At 41.0% G+C, this 22,710-nt stretch overlaps 1 protein-coding gene across 1 annotated transcript in view; it reads left to right on the top strand.

Moving 5' to 3' along the window:
* Positions 1–22,710, top strand: part of igf2r (insulin-like growth factor 2 receptor) — a 51,558-nt gene that overhangs the window by 12,734 nt on the left and 16,114 nt on the right. Inside the window, exons 5-33 of the mRNA XM_028604698.1 lie at positions 328–460; positions 2,190–2,301; positions 2,605–2,713; positions 2,835–2,994; positions 4,979–5,168; positions 7,323–7,426; positions 7,684–7,848; positions 7,994–8,137; positions 8,308–8,463; positions 9,134–9,271; positions 10,025–10,175; positions 10,935–11,103; positions 11,237–11,352; positions 11,570–11,729; positions 12,605–12,781; positions 12,880–12,975; positions 13,108–13,209; positions 13,940–14,102; positions 14,241–14,417; positions 14,538–14,684; positions 15,483–15,661; positions 17,737–17,824; positions 18,043–18,252; positions 18,340–18,470; positions 19,294–19,397; positions 20,686–20,819; positions 20,985–21,181; positions 21,416–21,542; positions 21,783–21,914. Coding sequence (XP_028460499.1) covers positions 328–460; positions 2,190–2,301; positions 2,605–2,713; positions 2,835–2,994; positions 4,979–5,168; positions 7,323–7,426; positions 7,684–7,848; positions 7,994–8,137; positions 8,308–8,463; positions 9,134–9,271; positions 10,025–10,175; positions 10,935–11,103; positions 11,237–11,352; positions 11,570–11,729; positions 12,605–12,781; positions 12,880–12,975; positions 13,108–13,209; positions 13,940–14,102; positions 14,241–14,417; positions 14,538–14,684; positions 15,483–15,661; positions 17,737–17,824; positions 18,043–18,252; positions 18,340–18,470; positions 19,294–19,397; positions 20,686–20,819; positions 20,985–21,181; positions 21,416–21,542; positions 21,783–21,914 — 4,171 coding nt within the window. The remainder of the gene's footprint in view (positions 1–327; positions 461–2,189; positions 2,302–2,604; positions 2,714–2,834; positions 2,995–4,978; positions 5,169–7,322; positions 7,427–7,683; positions 7,849–7,993; positions 8,138–8,307; positions 8,464–9,133; positions 9,272–10,024; positions 10,176–10,934; positions 11,104–11,236; positions 11,353–11,569; positions 11,730–12,604; positions 12,782–12,879; positions 12,976–13,107; positions 13,210–13,939; positions 14,103–14,240; positions 14,418–14,537; positions 14,685–15,482; positions 15,662–17,736; positions 17,825–18,042; positions 18,253–18,339; positions 18,471–19,293; positions 19,398–20,685; positions 20,820–20,984; positions 21,182–21,415; positions 21,543–21,782; positions 21,915–22,710) is intronic.

Below are 22,710 nucleotides of genomic sequence, written 5' to 3'. Positions count from 1 at the left end.
AAGATTAACATTTACTGATTGTACCCTTACAAGTTACTACATTTATAACATTGACAGATTTATCACAGTTTAGGGGGGCTTTTTATTGCATGTGGGCACATTAATCAGTTAAAATGTTTGTACAATGCTTTATAGGACCATGTACATAACCATGATGTTATTTAAACAGCCGCACAAAGATCTGATTTATATCTATTTTACAAGAGTATGTTTAATAGCCTTTTGTAAATGACTTTCACCATTTTTCTCTCTGAATTGTTCTTCAAGTGATTATGGAAAGATGTGAGTACTGCAGTATAAAGTTGTCTCTTCTTCTTCTGTGTCCAGGTGCCCTGCTATGTGTTTGACTCGGACGGTAAGAAGCACGACCTCAACCCTCTGATCAAAGTGAAAGATGGCTATCTGGTGGACGACGGTGACGACACCATCGATTTCTACATCAACATCTGCCGGAGTCTCAGTCAGTACCTGAGGGAGGGTGGAGAGACCAATGGATGAATAAATGACTTGGGGCCCTATCTTGCAGCCGGCGCAGCGCAAAGCCCGACGCGAGTGTCTTTGCTAGTTTAAGACCGACGCAGTTGTCAATTTCCCGTCCAGCGCCCACGTCGTTTAAATAGCAAATGCACCTGTGCCCATCTGTGCGCCAATGGGTCTTACAGGGAGGTGTGTTCAGGGGCTGCAGGAAGTGATTGCGCCATTTGCCAACAAAAACCTGGTCTAAATTCAATAACGCACGCTTTCACTTCACGCGCACGAGCAGATCAGTTTCTTCTCTTCAAAATCTTTCCTTCCTGATTAGCAAATCCGCCATCATAATGGCAGTGTACCAAGGTACAAAGGGAATGGGAGATGACACTGTGATTGGTTTATTGCATGTTACGCCCAAAACACACCCATGAATTAATGCAGACACTGGCCCAATCCCAAAGTGAGCCCTGAGGACTAAGGACTAAAGACTCAACGATTTAAATGATCTCCGGTGCTAAGTGGGTGAGTGTGTGAGGCCACATGGGCTCAGATAGGTATAAATGGGATTAGGGATTAGCACTTCACACGATCACATGTTACCTTGGCGACGTTTAATAAGAAAGATGTTGCTGACATGCCGGTTTGGGAATTTTCATTTTAAGTTTGTTGCTTTCCACACGGCCAAGGCTCAGGAGACGACTGCCTGATTCCACATTATTTCAAGCTCTTGTTTTACAAGCTGGACTACAGGTTGGACTGTGTTCGTGGTCGTGTGTCGTGCTGTTGTTTACCTTTTGTAATTTCCGGATTTCCCAATGGTCTCCGCGGTAAACGTCCACAACTTTTGAACTGTGGGTAATTCCCTTTGGTGAAGTCTGCATTGATGCAGACTCACGGAAAGGGCTCGGTAAGTGTGTACTCAAACCCTCACGCCCTTTGAAATTCGACATTGGGACAACCCTAAGCCCTTACAAATTTTGCGAGAATGCGCACCAAAGTCTGTGAGTCTGTGAGTCCGGACTTTGGGATTGGGCCACTAAGTACAACCCTTTTTTCCGCCGTTGAACTAGCAAAAGTGGATTCGTACACGCCCTAAACACACCTGCGCCAGGCTCTTCACACCGTGCGCTTAGATCGTTAAAATAGGGCCCATAGTATTTAGTAATACTGAAGTAAATTGTGTAGTTTTTTTTTTTTTTTTAGAAATTCTTGAATTTGATTACTGGCGAGTAGAAAAAGTCACAACAGAATAAGAGAAGAAAACTTTTACTATTGCCACGGTCAGCTGAAATTGAAATGGCTCTTTATTAAGACTTTAAAAAATAGTCCTTTTATTCTTAATAATTGCTGCATTTATTCATGCATTTAAGAATGTCTTCATAAAAAAAGCCTCTCTGACGAAGAAGAGCTTGTTTTGTAGGCCGGTGTTTTTCCAGACCATTCCTTTTTAAAAGAGCACTTTCTTTAATATTTTTTATAAACGTTTGCAGGAAAGATACCTGCTGCCACTCTTGAAATTTCATAATTTAAGCATCAAGACCTTGAGCTTTGCTGTGATACATGTAATGCCTATGCACCAATCACTGTAATCAGGGAGCTGCCGCAGTACTGTATCTTGAGCATTACTGATAGCAGCTATATACAGTATTTTTCCTAATCTATATAAACCTAATTCGCTTTCCCATCATCATCTTATAGCCATCGTCTTTCTCTTTCAGACCGACCAAACCAAACGTGTCCAGAGGACTCTGCAGCCTGCCTGGTCACCAGTCAGGGCTCCTACAACATGGGCTCTCCTACCAGACAGCTGGAGCTGCTGTCCAACGACAGGTATCTGCTTGATGAATGCCAACCATCTGTCAACTGACTCTCCATCAGTTTGAGCTAGAGTAGGGAATGCTTTGCAGCTGTCTGTCAGGACAAATCTTCTGTTCTGTCGCTTTGAGTTTATTTATGCAATAGTTTTACAAGTTTATATGATTGTTGGTACGTCCAGAATGTGCTCTGGTATTAAAGACGGGTGTGTTTTTGTTTAGTCCGTGTTGAGCTTCTATATCCTAGATGTCTTGAGAGTAACTTTTATTGGACAGTAAGATTAACTTTAAAATGTTTTCACTTGTGTCTCCTCTCAAGACTGAGGTTACAGTATGAAGTCAGTGCCGGTCCGTCTCGTCCACCCATCTGTAATGGACACGATCCTGCCGTCACCATCACTTTCATCTGTCCATCGAGCAGGCATTCAGTATGTTACACATACTCATTTATAACCACAACAAACTTGTATCTTTTTGTATGTACAGAGGAAGGTCATGTGTAACTGTAACTAATTCCTGCTTTACTAAAAGTGTCCTTTGGTTTCACAGGGCAGCTCTCCTAAAATGACAGCAGCGTCGAACTGTCGTTACGAGGTGGAGTGGGTAACTGAATACGCATGTCACAGAGACTATCTGGAGAGCCATACCTGCAAACTCACCAGCAAACAGCACGACATCTCCATCGACCTAACGCCTCTCATGTTGACCTGTGAGTAAACCCGGGATCTCAAACTACCCGCACAGGGCCCTCAGACAATTTTACAAAACCCCCTACCTGTTAAGAATTTTTTGTTACATCCAGCCCACAAATTTATTTATATAAGTTTTTTTTTTTTTTTTTTTTTTATTGAGAATGTCTTTTAATTTTATATTTTACAAAGCAAGCTGTACTGTACAGCTCAACTTGTCAACATAAACACTTTTGGCCAACAGCACGCTGATTTACCGTGGTGGGCATCAACTTTTTTTTTTTTTTTTTTTTTAAAAGACTTGCTTACTGTCTCAGCGAAGGGAGAAAGCTGCTGTTCTCAAGGAATACAGTCTCAAGCGGCGTTGCTGTGCTAAACTTGGAGAGCAGTATGGAGGGAGAGGAGGGGGAAAGATGAGTTGTGAAAACACATAGCAGGGCACCTGGACACAGAGTGAACATAGTAGAAATGTATTGTTTTTAATTAAATGATGTTGAATGTGAGACCTATGCTCTAACCTCACATTGTTATACCATAACTAAACCTGTGAAAGGGATAGTTTTGATCTTTTGTAGTGTGGTTAGATGAAGCACTTCTCCATAGTCAGTGTGTTAGCTACAGTAGATGGTGGTCAGCACGCCCCCAGTTTGGAGAAGCAGGCCGGAGTACCGACACGGAAGCTAAGCAATGTACTGCTCTGTGGACGGAGGCAGCAGCTAAATTCATTTTAGCCACCAATATAGATAATAAACTGACTATGGAGAAGTAAGTCATGCAACCCCACTTTAAAAGATCCAAACTATCCCTTCAGGAAAGTGACGAGCAGCCAGAATGCATGCCTTTTAATTGTAATCATGTCCTTATTACTTAAACTGGTTCTTACAACCTACAAGAGTGAACACACACGAGGACAGAAGAAGGTGTTTCTTCATTCCACAGGCATGAAATTAACTAACTGGAAACCCCAGCAGCTAGTGATTTTTTAAAATAATAAATAAAGCTCAAACATGATTACACATTTAACCTGCAAGAATGATTGGCTCATAGTGCTGCTTTTTTTATTCCAGTTAGAGGAAGTAGCTTTATGAGTAAACTAGACTGACCTTTTTTTTTGTCAGCTCACAGTTACTGCACAATCTGTGTGTGCCATGTGTGTACTGTATGCCACAGTTTACTGTATAACTAGAATCACTATATTTTGGTGGTAATACAAGTAGTTGTACACATTATTGTTTAAAGTTGGATACTGAAGCTGATTGCTGTCAGTGACTTTGCCCATATTTGTTGTTTTTTTTAAGAATAGTTCCATATTTTGAGAAATACTTTTTTAGCCTTTTTGCCAAGATTAACTTGGCAAAAAGGCCTCTGCAATCAATTGGATAGACCAACAACCACTCAGAGCAACGGAAACCGAGCCAAGGCAGAGGCAGCAGTTTCCGTGTTGTGCGGACGGGTGTGGCTACGTGTATACATACGTGATCGCAGTTCTCTGTTCCTCTTTTAAAATGAATGCGCTGTCGATATCTTCTATAACAGACGCGATGGCGGAATCTACACATCTCAATTCTCCAGCGGCAGCCATCTTCGTTGTAAACAAATTCAACCCAAGCGCTCTTTGTTGACGTGGTGGATCACATTACTGTTGATCATCTGTCCATCATTGTTTATAAGGCCCGCCCTGACAATTTGATTGGTCCGAACAGCTCTGGTTCGCGGATCAAGTCTAGACCGAACTTCCCAACCTCAAATGTTGTGGGCGGGGCTAGGTTCGGCATCCAGGCTAGAGATTAAGATAAAAAGACAAAAAAAAATCATGTTTACTAGAAATGTTGAATCTGTAAAAGTTTTTTTTTACAATATTCTGAAAGCTGTCCTTGGTAGAAGTGATTATATTTACAGTAAACCGTCATAGTTAATCTAACATCCATTGAGACAATGAGGAGAAGAAGATGATGATGATGATGAGATAAATATGTCCATTTCTTTCTTTGTGTGTGTGTGTAGCTACAGACCAGCCGTACTATGCACACTCTGGGCCCAGTGACGGGGATGACGGCTACACCTACTACCTGAACGTGTGTGGAAAGATCACTACCAATGAATGTGGCGATACGCCGTTTGTATCGTCCTGCCAGGTGAAGAAGACTGGAGACGTGAAGAAGGTGGCTGGGAAATTTGAGAACCAGACACTACGGTAATGTTTGATTGTGTTTATGTCAGTCAGCTGCTCCGTGCTAGGGCTGTCAAAATTGCTCAAAAATGACGTTCGAATATTCTCTCTAAAAAAAACACAGAATATTCGAACTATTCGAACATCTGGTTGCGCACGCATCCAAGGTGGCGCACGACATCGTGACGTCAAAATGATGTAATATCCGGCCGGCGCGTCCGATTTATGGCGGAAACAGGTGCCTGAAGGAGTTCGTCGACAATCGGATGTCAGGACTCTCAGAGTGACTGCAAGTCTCTCTGATAAACTTACTGGGTTAAGATGAGTTCTTTTATGGTGAAGGAAAGGCTCGATCCGACGAAGTAGTTCAGTGAATCCAATCGAAGCATTGACGGCAATGCTGCTGCCAGTTCTGCTGTTGTTTACCTTTTTCTTCTAGTCCGTAGAAAGATCAACGTCGGTAGCATTTGCTCATTAGCGCCACCGCTGTTCAGGAGAAGACTGCAGCTAGTGTCGCGAGCACCAGCGCTGGTATAAATCATGGATGTATTAAGAGAACGTATAAATAGTCACGGCGATCTCATGATGTCACATTTGTATGCGCCAGCTGGGCTGCGTCCAGTATGTAACGGCTTTCAGGTGCGCTAGCAAAGCAGACAGCTTCTGCTACCGCAAGCATTTTTTTCCACATTTCTTTTTTTTTTTTTTTATTCAAATATTAATTTTCACCTTCAAAATTCGTTTTTTAAAAACTATTCGAATATATATTCAAATTTAGAATATTTGTTGACAGCCCTACTCGGTGCTTCAAATCAGTTTGCCGGTGTTTTCAGTATCAAAGATTTGATTTTGATGATCCAATCGCTGTGAGTAGAAAAAAGTTGCAGTTCAACAAATACTTTGTCAAAAGAGAAGTGAGTCTTGCTTTAATGCAAGGAAACATCGGAGAGCTTTGTTTTTGTTTTAGTCGTTAAGACTGGATTTTAATAATGCAATTTAATTGGTGTGTGCTGAAAGTAAAGTTTATTTATATAGCACTTTTCCCAGATACAAATCACAACATGTTTTACAATAAATTGGAATATGATAAACCAAAGACATAAGAATACAAGGAAAACATAGGTACATAAAAACAGAGAGCCATAAAAGCCCTTGTCTAACTAAAAGCCTGTTTGAATAGCCAAGTCTTTAACTGCTTTTTAAAAGAGTCAACGGCATTTGAACAACGTAAAGAGAGCGGCAGTGCATTCCACAGCCTGGGTGCCACTTAGGGATACAGCAATCCGACTTTTTCAGTCCCAATTCCGATACCGATGCCTACCCGATACTGAGCCGATACCGTCGTTGAATTAATAATAAACTGTATACCTTCCACCTTATACCTTCTTCCGCCATTTGGAAGAGACTGAAGGCACCAGACTTTCCTAACTAAACATTACTTTCCTAACTAAGACAAAATAACATAGATGTAATGTATTGAATTTGCATGGTGCTTTTGGCTGTGCTTGATTAAATTGGTAGTATTGTACTTTACAGTACTACCACCGCCCCTCGAAACACTTACTTTGCATACATCGCAAATAGCCGACGAACGAGTTGGCATGGCGATCGTGAAATATCTCCACACAGCCGACTCTTTGGCTCGCTCCATGTTGCTTAACGGTTAACTCAACTCTTCCAGCATGCGACACTGGATCGGCCCGTGGATCTGTTAATTTTTCTGATCCCCGATCAAGCTATTTTGGCAATATCGGGGCCGATATCCGATCTTAATATCGGATCGGTGGACCCCTAGTGCCACTACCTGAAAAGATCGATCCCCTCTGGTTTTAAAATGAGTGCGGGGGACCGCTAACAACATCTGACCTGACCTGATGACCTCAGACACTGTAAAACCCCAGTTCCTTCTTTTCAGATATTGGAACCTGAACCTTATTTTCTGATTGCTTAACTGATTGTGACAATATTCTATTTAACTGTCTATGATGATTCTCCCGATTTTTACGTTGCACAGGGTTGACTTTTTTTTCCAATATTTTAGCTCCAGAAAAGTAGAGACATACGACAGAAATAGCATGTCAGTCCCAGAAATGATCCATGAACACTTCATGTAGAACTTTTTAAACATTGCCAGTAAATCAACATGTTCATAATTCTTACCCATTTTTTATCTTTTAGTTATTCAGACGGGGATCTGACTCTAATCTACCCAGATGGCAGCAGATGCTCTACCGGCTTCCAGAGAATGACCATCATCAACTTTGAATGCAACAAGAATGCATGTAAGACAGAGAAGTTTCAAAAGACGATTAAACAAGATTAATTTAATCTCTTGATCATAAAGAATGCTTCATTTTACAAGTTAAATTGACTAAATGATTTGTGTATTTAAACTGTACCTTGTTTAGGTGCGAGATTGTCCCGTTTATTTATTTATTTATTCATTTATTTATTTATTTATTCAAAATCTGACAGGTGGACACATTTTTGCTTCATCTTAATTCATTCTTAATTCACGGTTTGCCTTATTTTTCTGCAGCTAACAGTGGGCATGGGACTCCAGTTTTTGCGGGGGAGACAGACTGCACTTACTACTTTGACTGGGAGACGGCATTCGCCTGCGTCAAGGAGAAGGAGGATCTGCTGTGTCGAGTCAGAGATAACCACAAACATTACGACCTTTCACCCCTCACAAGATACCCCGGTGAGTTTAAATGTCAACATTTGTCTCTGAAAAAGCAATTTGCTTTGGCCATATTCACTCAATAAAACATATTTTCCATTCTGTCTGTTGTGACTATTTGTTGCTGAAACATGACCTTCCTCTGTACCTCTGTATGTTGCTCCAGGGTCAGATGTCGGTGGGAACTGGGAGGTTGTGGATGCTAAATCTCCAAAGCCGGACTCCCGTTTTTACCTGAATGTCTGTCACAAAGTCCTCCAGACAGGAGCGGCTGCCGGCTGCCCCCTGAATGCCTCCATCTGTGCCGTGGGTGAGAGTCTCCACGAGGACGGGGGGGTGGTTCTAAATATGAGACTATTTCAGAAGATAGTGGTAGAAGGGTGTAGGGAAATTAAGGAGTTGTAAAAACATTGCCAAATTCATGAGATTGTCAGGGATAGTTGTAGTCTTTAGTTTATTGATTATGTCTCTCTGCTACAGATAAGGTTCATGGGGCCATCAGTCTGGGCAGCTTCCTGTCATCTCCCCAGAGGACAAAAATAGGAAATGACATCAGACTGGTCTATACTGATGGAAGTTTTTGCATCAATAAAAAGACAAGGATCCAAACTATCCTGACCCTCAAGTGCAAACCAGGTAGGTTAAACGGAGATCTGAGTTGTCATTAAAGGTTCAGTGTGTAACTTTTTTAGTTGTTCGTTATCAAAATCTGTGTTGCCCGTTCACAAACTTGTCCGTTTTCATGAATATTGACCACCACCATCAATTCCAAGTATTCCTTTTGGCTTGAAATTTTACATTTGCGTTTGCATGAACTGGGGTAGACGCTCGATATTTATACTCCATCTTGAAATACGTTAGCCGGTAAGGGACATACAGGACATACTGCTCCACCTTTCGCGTTTTTGCTGTCTCATGATAAACTCACAGGTGCTGCTAATGCTGCTAATGGGTATCGTAGCTTCCAGGCCCCGGCATGGAGGACCACACGTATTCAAAATCCAAATTTCAGGAACAGGAGTCTTCTTCTTTGTCCAGAAAAAGAAAGTATATTGAAAAGAGCAAGAAACCGGCGTCATCAGAAAAAAGCGTTGGAATACGCACTTTGAACTGCGTGGCGCGAGAGAGTTGATTGCGATATATGATCTCAACGCTAGATGGGAGAAATTCCCACACAATGGACCTTTTTAAATATATTTCTCTTTTAAATATCTACTCTGTTTTTTGTTTTGTTTTTTTCTTCTCTAGTTTCTGTTTGGTTGTGATGTTGTCTCCCCCTTCACTTTTCTTCTTGCCTTCTTTGCAGGAGATCTGGAGAGCGCTCCTGTCCTTCGTAGCGTTTCGTCTGACAGGTGTGTTTACGAGTTGGAGTGGTACACCGCTGCCGCCTGCGTCCTCTCGAAGATTCAAGGAGACGACTGCAAGGTGGAGGATCCTCAGGCTGGTACGACACGCATAAACACACAAGTTTGATCAACGTGGTTTATTTTACTTTAAGATGAGAATGATGCAACAGGATTAATGGGTATTAATATGTTTCAGCACAAATCTAAAATCTCTACTCTGTCAGTTCAGTCTTAAGAACACACAGGGAGAGGTTCTTTTTATTTAAGCCTACAACTAACGATTATTATAGTTTAGTCTATAAAAAGACAGATTTTTTTTCCCACCTAAAGCTCAAAGTGACATCAACTATCTGGTATAATCCGACCAGCAGTCAAAAACCCAAATATATTGAAATGAATAACGTTGGGGTTAAAATCCCCTTTCTGGTGAGCAGATGAATGAACTTGGCTTTCAGTCTGGGGTTTATTTCAGACACCAAACGCACTGTGTACAAAACTTGAACTTATTCCCCCAACTCTGCTCCGGTCGTATCTACACGTCTGCTTCCCTTTTCTCTCTCTCTCTTCTGCCCACTTCACACACACACACAAGCCGCAGCACCATGTTACAACAAATGCCTTATTGCGCTGATGTGACCGAGCCCAACCCGAACATAATTTCTAAATATCTTTCCGTACCCGGCCCGTCGGGTATCCATCCTCTAATGAAGACATTTCACCAGTCAACTCCACCACCTGGTGGTGAGTTCCAGGCATTTTAATCTCTCTAGGTCACACCTTTATGTCACATGAGAGTTGTTAACACTGATCAGGGTTTCCTTCTCCTAACGTCTCTTACTGTTGCTCAACAGGGTTCTCTTTCGACTTGTCGCCTCTCTCCAAAGCCGAAGGTGGCTTCTACAATCTGACCAGCGACCACTATGACTACTACATCAATGTCTGTGGTGCCGTCAAAACTGCCAGCTGTCCTGAAAAGTCCGGAGCATGCCAGGTGGAAAAGAGGTAAGGAGGAGGCATGAAGCAAGCAGGGCCGCACAGTCACAACAACCATATTATTAAAAGTGTCATCACAGAATATCACCAGTCAGTAGATTATCTCCAAGTATTCATAATGTACATGAAAAAAAAAACTGTTGTAATTGCCACGGGTAGCCATTTTGGTTTGTTTTTATATGTTTTTCTAGGATTTAAAAAGCATTAAGTGCATCAGTGTCCCTTTTTATGTGTTCTTAGTTATGGAAAATCCAATTTTGTCTAGTTTTAATTACTGCTAATTCCCATTGTATTGAATCTCAGTTGTTAAATTTGCTGTGGAAATACGAAAAGATGTACCACGTTTTGTGTGAATCAGATGCATTGTTTCTATATATGACTTTTTGATGGCTTAAAATTTGTACTTAATTTCTTACCCCCACAATCAGGTTTACCGTGGTTGTATTCATTGGAGAGCACTTGCAGAGGAATATTCACGTTTATGCCAAATGTTATATCTGTATTAGGCTTTGTTTCTTTGAAATTTGAGACATTGAGCAGATGAGAGAAAGGAAGGATTAAATAACTGAAAACCCAAGGATATCAGGCCTGAAATCCTTTTGAATCTTTTGAACCAGGAGGTCTGAAAGTTGGAACCTTATGACCACCATGTCAAATGAATGAAATATACTGTATGAATATGAAAATAAATTTATACTGTAAATGTGAAGTAAATTGACCCCAACTGCAATCATGATATGATATGACTTTGTCCGTCTGCCACTTCAGTTCATGGAGTCTTGGGAAAGCAAACTCCCGTCTGTCGTACTACGACGGCCTGATCCAGCTGACCTACAGTAACGGCTCCCAGTACAACAACAAAGAACACACTCTCAGATCCACACTCATCTCCTTCCTGTGTGACCCAGAAGCCGGAGCCGGAAAACCCGAATTCCAGGTACGGTATTTGTTTTTTATTTTGTACAAAATATGTCTACACCTTTTGGACATTTTCTTTATGGTCTTCTGTTGGCTTTTATTCAAGGCATTTTTTGCACATCACCAGTTTGACCTGTAATTTTAATCTCCAGGTCGAGGACAAATACACTTACAACTTCCGCTGGTATACATCCTACGCATGTCCCGAACGGCCTCATGAGTGTTTGGTGACCGATCCCGACACTCTTGAGCAGTACGACTTATCCAGGTAATGCATGTGTGCATATTGTGTTCATTCACCAAGCAACCACAATGTTTTTTGTTTTTTCTTCAATAAACAACCTAACACAAAATCGCAATTCAAAAATATTGATTCACAAAATCGGGAGAAAAAGAAACAAACGAGAAGGCACAGATTCCTTCCAGCATGTCACATTACTGTTGCCAACCTCCTCACCTTTCTATTGACCTTCTTTTGCCTTCAGCTTGTCACGCTCCACCTCCGGTAGCAACTGGCAGGCTATGGATTTGTCGGACACCTCAAACCTGAAGAAGTACTACATCAACATATGTAGGCCTGTCAACGCTGTACCAGGCTGCGACCGCCATGCGTCCATCTGCCAGATGAAGTACATATCCGAGCAGGTCTGTAACGGATGGAAGCACAGCGTGAAAACAGAATTGTAACCTAAAACCTAAGCTCATAAAAGTTAATTTTTATTACATTAAAATCTTGGTTAGTGCACTTTTCAAAATGGCAAAGTTACGGGAGCCCTGAGAGGCAAATGAGAAGAAAATACATCTGGTGATCCTTTGTTTATTTCTTAAAAACAGTTGATAAAAGAAATAAATAAAAAAAAGGTTTGCCAGGATAATCTTTGTTCTTACAGGATCGTTTTCTTTTTCTGTGGAAATTATTTTTTTGGTTAGGATTTTTCTTTTTGTTGTTGTAATACTCATTTTGGCCACAAGAGTCTAAAGTGCACCACAACTCCATGTTCTAAATAGGGCTAAAATCATTCATGTTTTCTTCTAAAACACAAGGTACGTATATTGTCGGTTGGGAAGTTATGTAACATTACTGTCATGTCTTTCTTTTGGCTAGAAATATAATTTAATCACCACTAGAACATGGGGTAGTGATGCACTTCAGCCTCTTATAGCTGAAGTTTATTACAGCAAAATTGTACACCAATGTAAAAAAAAATTATCCTGACAAACAAACACAAATTTCACCTGCCAAAACTTTTTTTTTTTATGAAAAATAGAAATAAAGTATAAATGAATTGTAAAAATATCCCTGCTATTTCAACCCTTGTCACCTGCTCTTAAGTCTTTAACACAGGAGAGAAAATGATATAGATCGATCCGACTTTTCTCACTTGCCTCTCAGGGCTTCTGTACAAAGTTTCCTGTGCCCGCCAAATTCATTATTGACGGGCAACAAATGTAATAGCCGGTCAACGATACATAACGTTTGAGATGAGTTTTGGAAGCCGTTTCCTCTCTTCTATCCTCAGGGCTCTCCGAAGGAGGTTGTATCGGTCAGTAACATGGGTATCTCCAAGCGAGGGCCGATCATTGAGGGGCGAGGCCGTCTGCTGCTGGAGTTCACAGACGGCTCGGTCTGCATGTCAGACGGCCAGAAGCTCACATACACAACACGCATCCACCTGGTCTGCTCCAAAGGAACTGTGGTGAGTCGGTGCAGTTTATACAGTGAAGTGGAGTGTGGCTTGCTAACGCTTTGCGTGTGTCCGATACGTGACTCTGTTTTGTGTTCCACACTGTGCAGTCAATGGGGCCGCGGTTCCTGGTGTACCAGAACTGTACTGCCAACTTCATGTGGGAGACCAGGGCAGCCTGTGCCATCAATACCATGGAGAACAATGTGAGTTCAGCTATATTACAACATATTCATATCCTTTGTTTAAAGTATGTATTCACACTGATAAGACAACAATTAGAAAAGATGTTACGCAGTAAAGATAATGAACATGTCGAACATGTCTTTGTGTCTCAGAGCTGTTCTGTGGTGGACCCCAACTCTGGCTTTGAGTTCAACCTTCAGCTTTTGGCTTCTAAGACTGGGTACAAGACAAATGCGAACGGCAAGGACTTCCTGGTAAGACGGACACAGTGACAGAACTGCCACCGCACAGCCAACCATTAATAATGTCCATCAGATGTAGCCCTCATACGTTGTGTGAATGTGGTGTAGCGTTCACGTTCACGCATGCAGCTTTTTATACAGCTCTGATATAGTCTGTGTTGCAGCCAGATGTACTCGCACCAGTGTGGGATTTAATTTAGACTTTTTAACATTTTATAAATACAAATTGTATGTATAATAATGATATATGTTTTAAAAAAAAAAAAAGACCGCAACCAATAATTATTAGAATTATAGATTCATCTTTCGATTATTAGTTTCATCCATAAAATGTTTTAGAATAGTCAAGAATTCTCATCACAGTTTGCCTCTGCGTCTTCAAATTGGTTGCTGTAAATAATGTTTACTATAATGTAAGACGAGGCAAAGCAGCAGATATTTACATTTTTGGAAATATTTTCCGTTTTACTTGAAAAATGACTTTTACAATTAATCAGTTATCAACATAGTTGCTGATGAATATACTTTTGGTCAACAAATAGTTTATTTGACTCATGATCTAAGCTAATAACTTGGAAAAAAATGTTAAGACTGATGTTAAATGAATTCAGTGGCCATTAATGATTGATGATTTTTTTGTAGATTTAAGCAAGGATTTTGTCTTTTTCGTGTAGTTTTTTATTAAATCATGATATTTCAGAATTTAACAAAATCATAATCTCTTCAATTCACCACCCTGTAGGTGAACATCTGCTCAGACATGGCGGAATGCGGTAAGGGCATGGCTGGCTGTGCGCTGGAAGAAGGGCATCCCTCCAGCCCAGTGGGGGTGGAGAAGACACTCCAGTACTCCACCGATGGACTTCTCACACTAACGTATAAGGGAGCCCTGGACGAGCCCACAGGTACTTCTTTACACTAACTGAGAATGTCGTGATTTTATGTTCACTGGTTCACTTAACTCTGATCAGCTGTACCGTATTCACAGTACACTTACAGTTTTAATTTTCTTGACACTTCATATCCTTTCCCCTCTGTATCAGCAACTCGGGACACCTTCACCATTAATTTTGTGTGCGATCCAAACTCTCACCCTGGCTCATTGAAACTGCTTCGTGAGGACTTGAGTTCTTTACCTCAACACGTGGTCCACGACGTCTTCTTTGAGTTCTCCACTGCTCTGGCCTGCATACCTGCTCCAGTTGACTGCCAGATCATTGGTATGGACACACACAAGCAGAATTAAACCTACAGTAAATATCGATGTACTGGCTGTACTCAAGAGCTGTATGCACTTCTCCTTCTTGTGTGTCTAAATACTCGTTTCTGTTACCTTTTAGATTCCCATGGTAATGAGTACGACCTGAGTCACCTGATCCGGGATGGAGAGGACAGCCCCTGGATCGCCATAGATACAGATGCTGTCAAATCACGCAGCTTTTACATCAACGTCTGCAAACCTCTTCCTACTCTGAACAACTGTCCAGGTCAGTATGCTCGTCCATATTACCCACCCAATCCACCTACACATTCAGTAAATAAATGGTTTAGACTGATGTGGGTATTTTGATAAAATAAAAATGATAAAATATTAAACCGAGTGGGAGAAAGAGTTTGGGCCGTAAATCTTTGCACAACAAAAATAGAACTCCAAAATCTGCCTTGATTCAAATTGAATAAACTTCACTTCACAAGTGATCTTGCATAGTGACTATATGTATTTATTACATATATTGCATCTTCAATTGACAAACTATTGTTTTTAAGGTTATTGATTCAAAGCCTTTTTATTTTATTTTTTTTATGCATGTAGAGCTGTAATGGTCAGTCAATTTATTTAATTGATTGATTAGTCAAATTGAAATAAAATAAATCGACACATATTATATTTTATCTTTTTAGTCTTTTTTTTTTTTTTTTTTCCCGCAAAAATGCCAAACATTTGTTTCTCAAATATGAGGTATTTCTGCTTGATTTTATCATATGAGATAAAACTAGGAATTTTATCACTTTGGGCCACGGGAAGTCATAATGGCCAATTGAACGCTTAATCAAGACAACAATTGGAAGATGAATCAAAAGTTGCAGCCCTATACACATTTGTAGAGCTATGGAACCGTTTACTGCTGCACTAAGCATCAGTTTTATCATTTTATTGGTGATTTTGCATACTCTTTCCATATGCTGAAATGTCAGCCCTAACCTTTACTATTGCAATCCAATTTAACAAATTGAAGGGAATTCCTCCTGTCAGACTGTAGTTAAATAATTTTTCTTCTCTCTAGTGGGTCCTTTGGGTGCTTGTGGCGTGTTTGATGGGAAGAGTTACAACCTGGGTTACGTCCAGTCCAGACCGCAGGTGGCGGAGGACGGCTCCATCAGCATCGTGTACCAGAACGGAGACCAGTGTGGTTCCGCATCGCGCTACTCAACGCGCATCATCTTACAGTGTGATGACAACCCAGTGAGTATTAAGGCCAATTTATGCTTCTGCGTTACATCAACGCCCTGGGTGCGTACGTAGGTACGTGTAGGTACGGGCCCTACGCCGTAGCCTGACGTGCACCTCTCAAAAAACACGTACGCAGATCGCAACAACTGTGGCTGGTGCGCTTTGCCGGGGCTAGGTTGCGTTGCATTTCCCCCTACTCATTTCCTGGTTCTCCTTCTCCATAAACATCATGAAATCAAGGAGAGGGTTAACTTTTCCTGCTACAGCTTTCTGACTGTACAACATGTTTTCTCTCACTATGACTCCAGAGTCTGCAATCTCTCCGAAACCAATCCCATCTCTACCACACATTCCCCACGTGCACACGCAGGGCTCTAGAGTGTGACCACTTTGGTCGCATATGCGACCAAAATTTGTAAGGGTGCGACTAAGATTTTTCCTAGGTCGCACCGGTGCACCTAATGTCCTCGCATCCGCTGCCTCTCCACGAACAATGCGATGTCGTTTATATGGATATGGTTTAATGTTGCGTTACATGACCCTTTCCTTCTGTAAAGCCGTGCCTGTATTTGGATCTCTCCTCCGCATTCATTCTCCTCTGCAACATGGAGAGACACAGCGCCGCTGGTCCAAACTTCTGACATTCGTCTACAGTTTTAATTGTTATTAACACAGCTGTATATTAAGTATGAGAGGGAAACCTGTATTGGTACCAGTGTTTCTGCTGGTAGCTCTGTTATTGAGGCCGCCACAGCGCAAAACACATTAGAAGTTATTGAATGCAACTAACTTCAGTTCGTTGAGTAATAGCGTGTGAGACGGAGCCTGCTGGACCTGGGCGAGAGATGTGACCCATGGCCAGAATATCATAGTTCATAAAAATGCAGCGCAGCCAGGGACGATACAGACACAAGACGTGTGTCACGCCGCTGACCCAAAGCGCATTCGACCCGTGCAGGACCCATTCATAATGAGTCAGCCTACACTCGGTGAATAGCCTAGCATACGCTTCAGTCCATCGCACTCCCCCTCCCTCCCTATATGAGCTACTGGGCTATCCGGGTCTGTTATTGTTGTTGAAAACAAGTGAAGGAGCTTTCTCAGAGATATATTTTTTTATAAATATATCCCCTATTTATTTCAGATAATTTACATGTGTTGCAGCTGTATATTTTCTAATTAGAAACCCTGTCTTTGCATTTTATTTTAATCACATCTGTTTTAATAAAAGAGCTTGTGAAAAGTGGCTTTGACTTAAAACTGAAGATTAAGCCCACTTTGTAAAAATATATATATATATATATATATATATATATATATATATATATATATATATATATATATATATATATATATATATATATATATTTTTTTTTTTTTTTTTGTGTGTGTTTCGCCATTCAGCCGAAAAATACAGAGCTATGATTTTTTAGTCCTGGACTAGTGGAAGATCTGATAAGAGTCAGTGTGGAGGGGCCCAGTTTGGAAAGATTTGATGCTAGGGAGTGTGGCAAGCTGGTTTAGCCTAGGCCAAAAGGGAAGAAGGCAAAATTACAGGTGTTGGTCATCTGAGGGGCATTTGACAGCAAAAGGGGACCCGCTATAAGAATTTGAGTACAGTATAATTGTGCTTCTATTAAAATAAAAATAAAAATGTTCCAACTCCTTATTCTTGTTTAAAATAATTGACATAGATATGAATGTATATGGAGCGTGATAAAAACTTGACCTTGAAATTGTGGTATTAATGGCGACGCGAGGAAAGATTTGGGTGCACCTAAATTTTGTGCTGGTGCACCTAAATAAAAAAAGTTAGGCGCACCAGTGCGACCAAGGCAAAAAGTTAGTCTGGAGCCCTGACACACATGCCAGCCCTGCTATTCTGTTAAAGAGATGGACCCACACACACCAATGTACCAGTATAAACTTCAGGCCACTTACGTAGGCTACTGCGACAGCTCTGCTTGGAGCCTCTACAGAAGCATAAATCACGCTTTAGAACTCTTAGTGACATGCAACTAACCAGGGAAATAACTGCTTATGTGTCGCTATAATTTGTTTGTGTATGTGTGTCTGTCTATTTCTAGGGCTCGCCCATGTTTGACCGTATAGATGGTTGTGAATATGTCTTTATCTGGAGGACATCTGAGGCCTGCCCCATTACGAAGTCTCAAGGTAAAAAAAAAAAAATGATGAGAATTGTGGATTCCAATATTTTAAGATTAAAGCTGCTGCTTTTGGGTATCAAACACTGATATTTGAATTTGAAATGTGACAAGTTTGTAATTTCCACAAACAGCACTGATCATATCATCCATCATATCAGAGGCCATAATAAAGTTTTAATAGGAGGATAGTGTTATTAAGCCATGCCTCTTTGGTCCTTCTCCTAGGTGATAACTGCCGTGTTCGTGACCCCAAGAGTGGCTTTGAGTTTAACCTGAGCTCCCTGAAGGGTCAAGATTACCCCATCCGCAGTGATACCTATATCTACCACCTGTCGGTGTGCGGGGGGCTCAAGAGTGGCATCTGCACCCACAAAGACACAGGCAGTGAATCTGTCTCCTCCTGCCAGGTGAAGGGAGAAAACCACAAGATTGCAGGTACGAAAGACCAACCAAACCAGCTTGAATATTCTGATATTTGTATTGTCTGTATTCATTTGTGTCATTATTCTTGTGAGTGTGCAGGATTTGCAAACCAGGTTCTGAGTTACGTGGGAGACCAGCTCCTCCTGAACTACACTAATGGAGAGGTCTGTCACAAGATATACAATAGATCCACCGAGATCTACTTCTCCTGCCACCCTGACAGGAATCCTGTGAGTTTCACACATACACACAAATACAGAAAACCAGCTGATCCCAGAGCTCTTATTGGGTTTTAATGAGTTGTACTTAGTCTTCTAGAGAAATCTGCTCATGGGGCTATATACTGAAACATTGATTGACAAACATTAGTGTTTGTTTTGTTAGCTTTGAAATTGTAAAAAAATTGGATATGTTTATTGGTTATAACTAACCAGACAAAAATAATACATTTTATTTATGGGCACCTTTCATAGCACTCAAGGACACCTTACAGTTAAAACAAACACAAATACCGTTAAAAAGGCAAATATAATTAAATTAAAACAAACCCATTTAAAAGATTAAGATAGAAAATGAAAAGAAAGCAATCTATCCATGATTTTGATGGAGAGTGTATCATGTGGGGTAGGCCTTTCAGAATAGGTGGATTTTGAGGAGGTTTTAAAGGTGTACTCTATGGTACAGATGGATAGTGGGAGGGACTTCCATAGGCGTGGGGCAGAATGGCTGAAGGTTCTAAACCCCATTGTGGACAAGCGGGCAGAAGGAGTGGAAAGCAGTGAGGAAGAGGAGGATCGCAGAGTTCGGGATGGAGTGTAGGGCTGAAGGAGTTCAGAGTGGTATGGAGGAGCGAGTTTACGGAGGGCTTTGAAGGTGAGAAGAAGGATCTTAAAGTCGATACGGTGTTGGACAGGGAGCCAGTGCAGTTGTTTGAGGATGGGAGTAATGTGTTCAGTGGCTCGGGTTCTGGACATGTAAACAAGACCGCTTCAGGGAAATGGGGAGTCTGCCATAGTGACTAATTGTGTGTGTTGTTTTGACTCACTTGTTAAGGGAACGCCAGAGTTCATCAAGGAGACCCCAGACTGTACCTACCTGTTCAGATGGCCCACTGCTCTGGCCTGCATCCCAGTCAAAACCAGCAGCTGCTCCTACAAGTAACAACCCACTACCACCTCCCACATGTCACCTTCCTTTTACTGCTTCTCCTTTTTCCTTCTCTTTTTTTATGCTCACCTCTCATCCAGGTGTTTATTTCCTTGAACTCTTTTCTTTAAACCTACATTGTGTAATTTTTTTAGTTGATTCTTAGCAAAAACCCCTCTGTTTTTTCACAAATATGTGCTCATTCATGTGTAATTACTTCCACCAACTAATCAAAGTATTCTCGTACACGTAGAATCTGCCATTCAGAATCCTTCAGAATACGTACAAGCGAGTCGCTCAAATGACAGCCGCCATGTTGCGCCTCCATTTTTAAAATACATTAGCCAAAGAGGCACATACCTCGCCTTTTGCCTTTTTACACTCAGTGGCATCGTGACGAATGCCAGGGGGAGATTACTCGCCAGGGAAGCGAAAAAGATAATTAAAACGACAACGTGACAGGATAAGCAACCAGACCGGAGTTAATATTTGAGTGGCTAGAACAGCTGCGTGTAAACGATGGAGATACTAAGAGCTAATTTCGGGTTCGACCACCGTAGGTGCTCGGAATAGGAAGCCCTAGAAAGTAATATTCAGTTGGTTGTCACATAAAATTTCACCACTAGATGGGAGAAATTCTTACACAATGTAGCTTTAAGTTTACTTCAGATTTTTACTTATAGCTTTATACTAGGTAATTGGTCTGAACTAGTAAGCTAGCATTACACAGAATAGCTTAAATTTTTTACCTAGATTAATCAGGTAATTTTAAACCACAACAGTAGAAGTAATGGATTGAAGACAGGTTGCCAGCAGCAACAACTGATTTGTTATTATGTTTTTGGTATCGGGGCTGACATCATAATTAAATCTAATTTGCTATGTAGGCAATTCATTGGTTATTTAAAAGTAAATTGTTTTTATATTTTAGCTGTAGATATGCGGTTTCTTTTTAAATGTGGAAATAACTACAGCATACAAAATGGAGTCAATTAATAGGTTTTAATCAGAGGCCACAGATCTCCCCATTTTTACATGTGTGACAGTTGACATCCTAAAGGGACGTTTTTAGTCTTTTCCATCCACTAAAGAAAGAAATTCTGGAGCAAAGATGTTTTACAGTAAAATAAACGATTCCTAGATTTGATTTGATTTGGTTAGAAGTTAATTCTGCTCATCTCCTCAAGTGAGAAAGAGAAAGTGTTTTACACATTAACAGAAACAGTTCAGGTATAACTATAAAACAGATTTTGAACAGATATGACACGGTGTGTTCACCCTCTGTATGTCTGTCCTCAGTGATGATCAGGGCCACTCGTACGACCTCTCCCCGCTGGCTATGAACTCTCGAAACTGGGAGGTGGAGCACCAAACGGGGGACACGAAGACACGTTTTTACATCAACGTCTGCAGGTCACTGGTGCAGCAGGAAGGTCAGTGTGCATGCTGGTGCACTTGTGTTCTTTATTCAGTAATACTGTAGCGTCCAACTCTGGTTTGTTATCAGAATTCAAGTTGCAAGACAGCGTTTTGAAACTTGAAAATCTAAAACTGTCCTCTACATAGTTGACAACAAATCCTCTGCTCACCTGTGACAGGTCCATGGAAGTGTCCCTCCAGTGCGGCGTCCTGTGTGAAGGTTGGCGATGACTATGTGAGTCTGGGGCAGGTGGAGTCTGGTCCTACATGGGAAGGACATGTTCTGAAGCTGCAGTACACCAGCGGCCAGGCGTGTCCCGATGGAAGCCGCAACAGGAGCAGCATCATCCGCTTCAAGTGTGACAAAGACAAAGTGGTGAGGGATACACTCTACAAATGATCGAGTATATATGTTCTTGTTGGACAGATATACATATCATACAGTCTGAAGAGTTGTTTAACAGTTGTATGTCAACATCTTGCCAGTACGGGACTCCGTTATAAATGAACCTATAACTGGGCATATACACTGTTTTTGAGGTTTTCTTGTGTTAAGAACACCAGGGTGATATAGACAAACGATAAACGTGTGTTTCTATCTCCCATCCAGGACTCCCGGCCTACTCTGATCTCGGCCATTGAGGACTGTGTGTACACCTTCCTCTGGTTAACAGCTGCTGCCTGCCCTCTAAACAGCACCCAACACAACAACTGCATGGTCACCAACCCTGCTACAGGTCAGGCATTCAAAATAAATCGGCAGTTCTGTACACATTGTACATGTAAATATGGTTGTAAGTTAATAGTATGTTCTTATCACGTTACTGTCTGGTGACAGTTGAAACTGGATCAAAAAATGGCATGACAGACTTAGGAAGAAAAAAAAAACCTTCTTTTCTGGCAAACTTCTCATGCAACGTACATGAATACAGCGATACATTTGTGTTTTTTATAAACTGCGACCCTCCTCTCCGCAGGTCATTTGTTTGATCTCAACTCCCTGACAAAGGAAGGAGGTTACACTGTGTACGATAATAAGGAACACAGGAAGATGTTCCGCATGAACATCTGTGGAAGCGTTGCCAATGCTGGATGCAGCCCTGAAACAGGTACATATTTCCAGTGACTTATAATTTATCATGTTTCAATTAACAGAAGCAGAAAATGTGCATGACTCTGCCGTGTGTACTTTATACCCTCTTGATAAAATGCGGAAAGGATAGATTTGCAAAGTCAGCAGCCAAATTTCTCTTCAGTCACTCAGAGGCCCAAAGGTCACTTGCATACGTTTAAGCATTTTCAGTGTGCACGCACAAAAATCACTTTTCAATCAGATCCATCTTTAACCAGTCAAGAGCTGATGTGACGTTAATATCTTAACCCCTGTTCACTGGTTGGTGCAGCTTCCAGATTCATTCTTTTTCAGAGTCACTATTGGTTATTTGATCGGAATACAGATGTTTTAAAAATATGTACATTTATGTTCTTTCAAATCCAATGGACATTTTCTATGAACATGAAGAGGATATTTGCATTGGGACATGTTTAATGTAAAATGTGTAATCCTTATTTTGCTTGTAGCCTACAGAACTGATTTAAAAAAAAAAGAAAAGCCAAACAAAATAACATTCTCACCGGAGAAAAAACTGCCTGAAAGAACAGAGAGCCTCAGAAGACTTCAGCTTTTGTATCTCCTACAGACACCAACGCTTTGTGAAAAAGACACTTTATACTGTATTACCTCATAAAAATAAGCTTTGCGGATTCCAATAATTGGAGATTTATCTTTTAAAAACATTAGATTTCTTAAGATTGTGTTTTTTCTTTTGTTTTTTTTTTGTATTTTATTAGTGTTCAGAATCTCGCGTACACATATTTCAATTTTTCTGATTTTATGACAAACCA

This window comes from Perca flavescens, chromosome 18, assembly GCF_004354835.1.
Source record: "Perca flavescens isolate YP-PL-M2 chromosome 18, PFLA_1.0, whole genome shotgun sequence".
Lineage (NCBI taxonomy): Eukaryota > Metazoa > Chordata > Actinopteri > Perciformes > Percidae > Perca > Perca flavescens.
The sequence above is the reverse complement of the archived record's forward strand: the minus strand, read 5'-3'. Positions and strand labels throughout refer to the sequence as shown.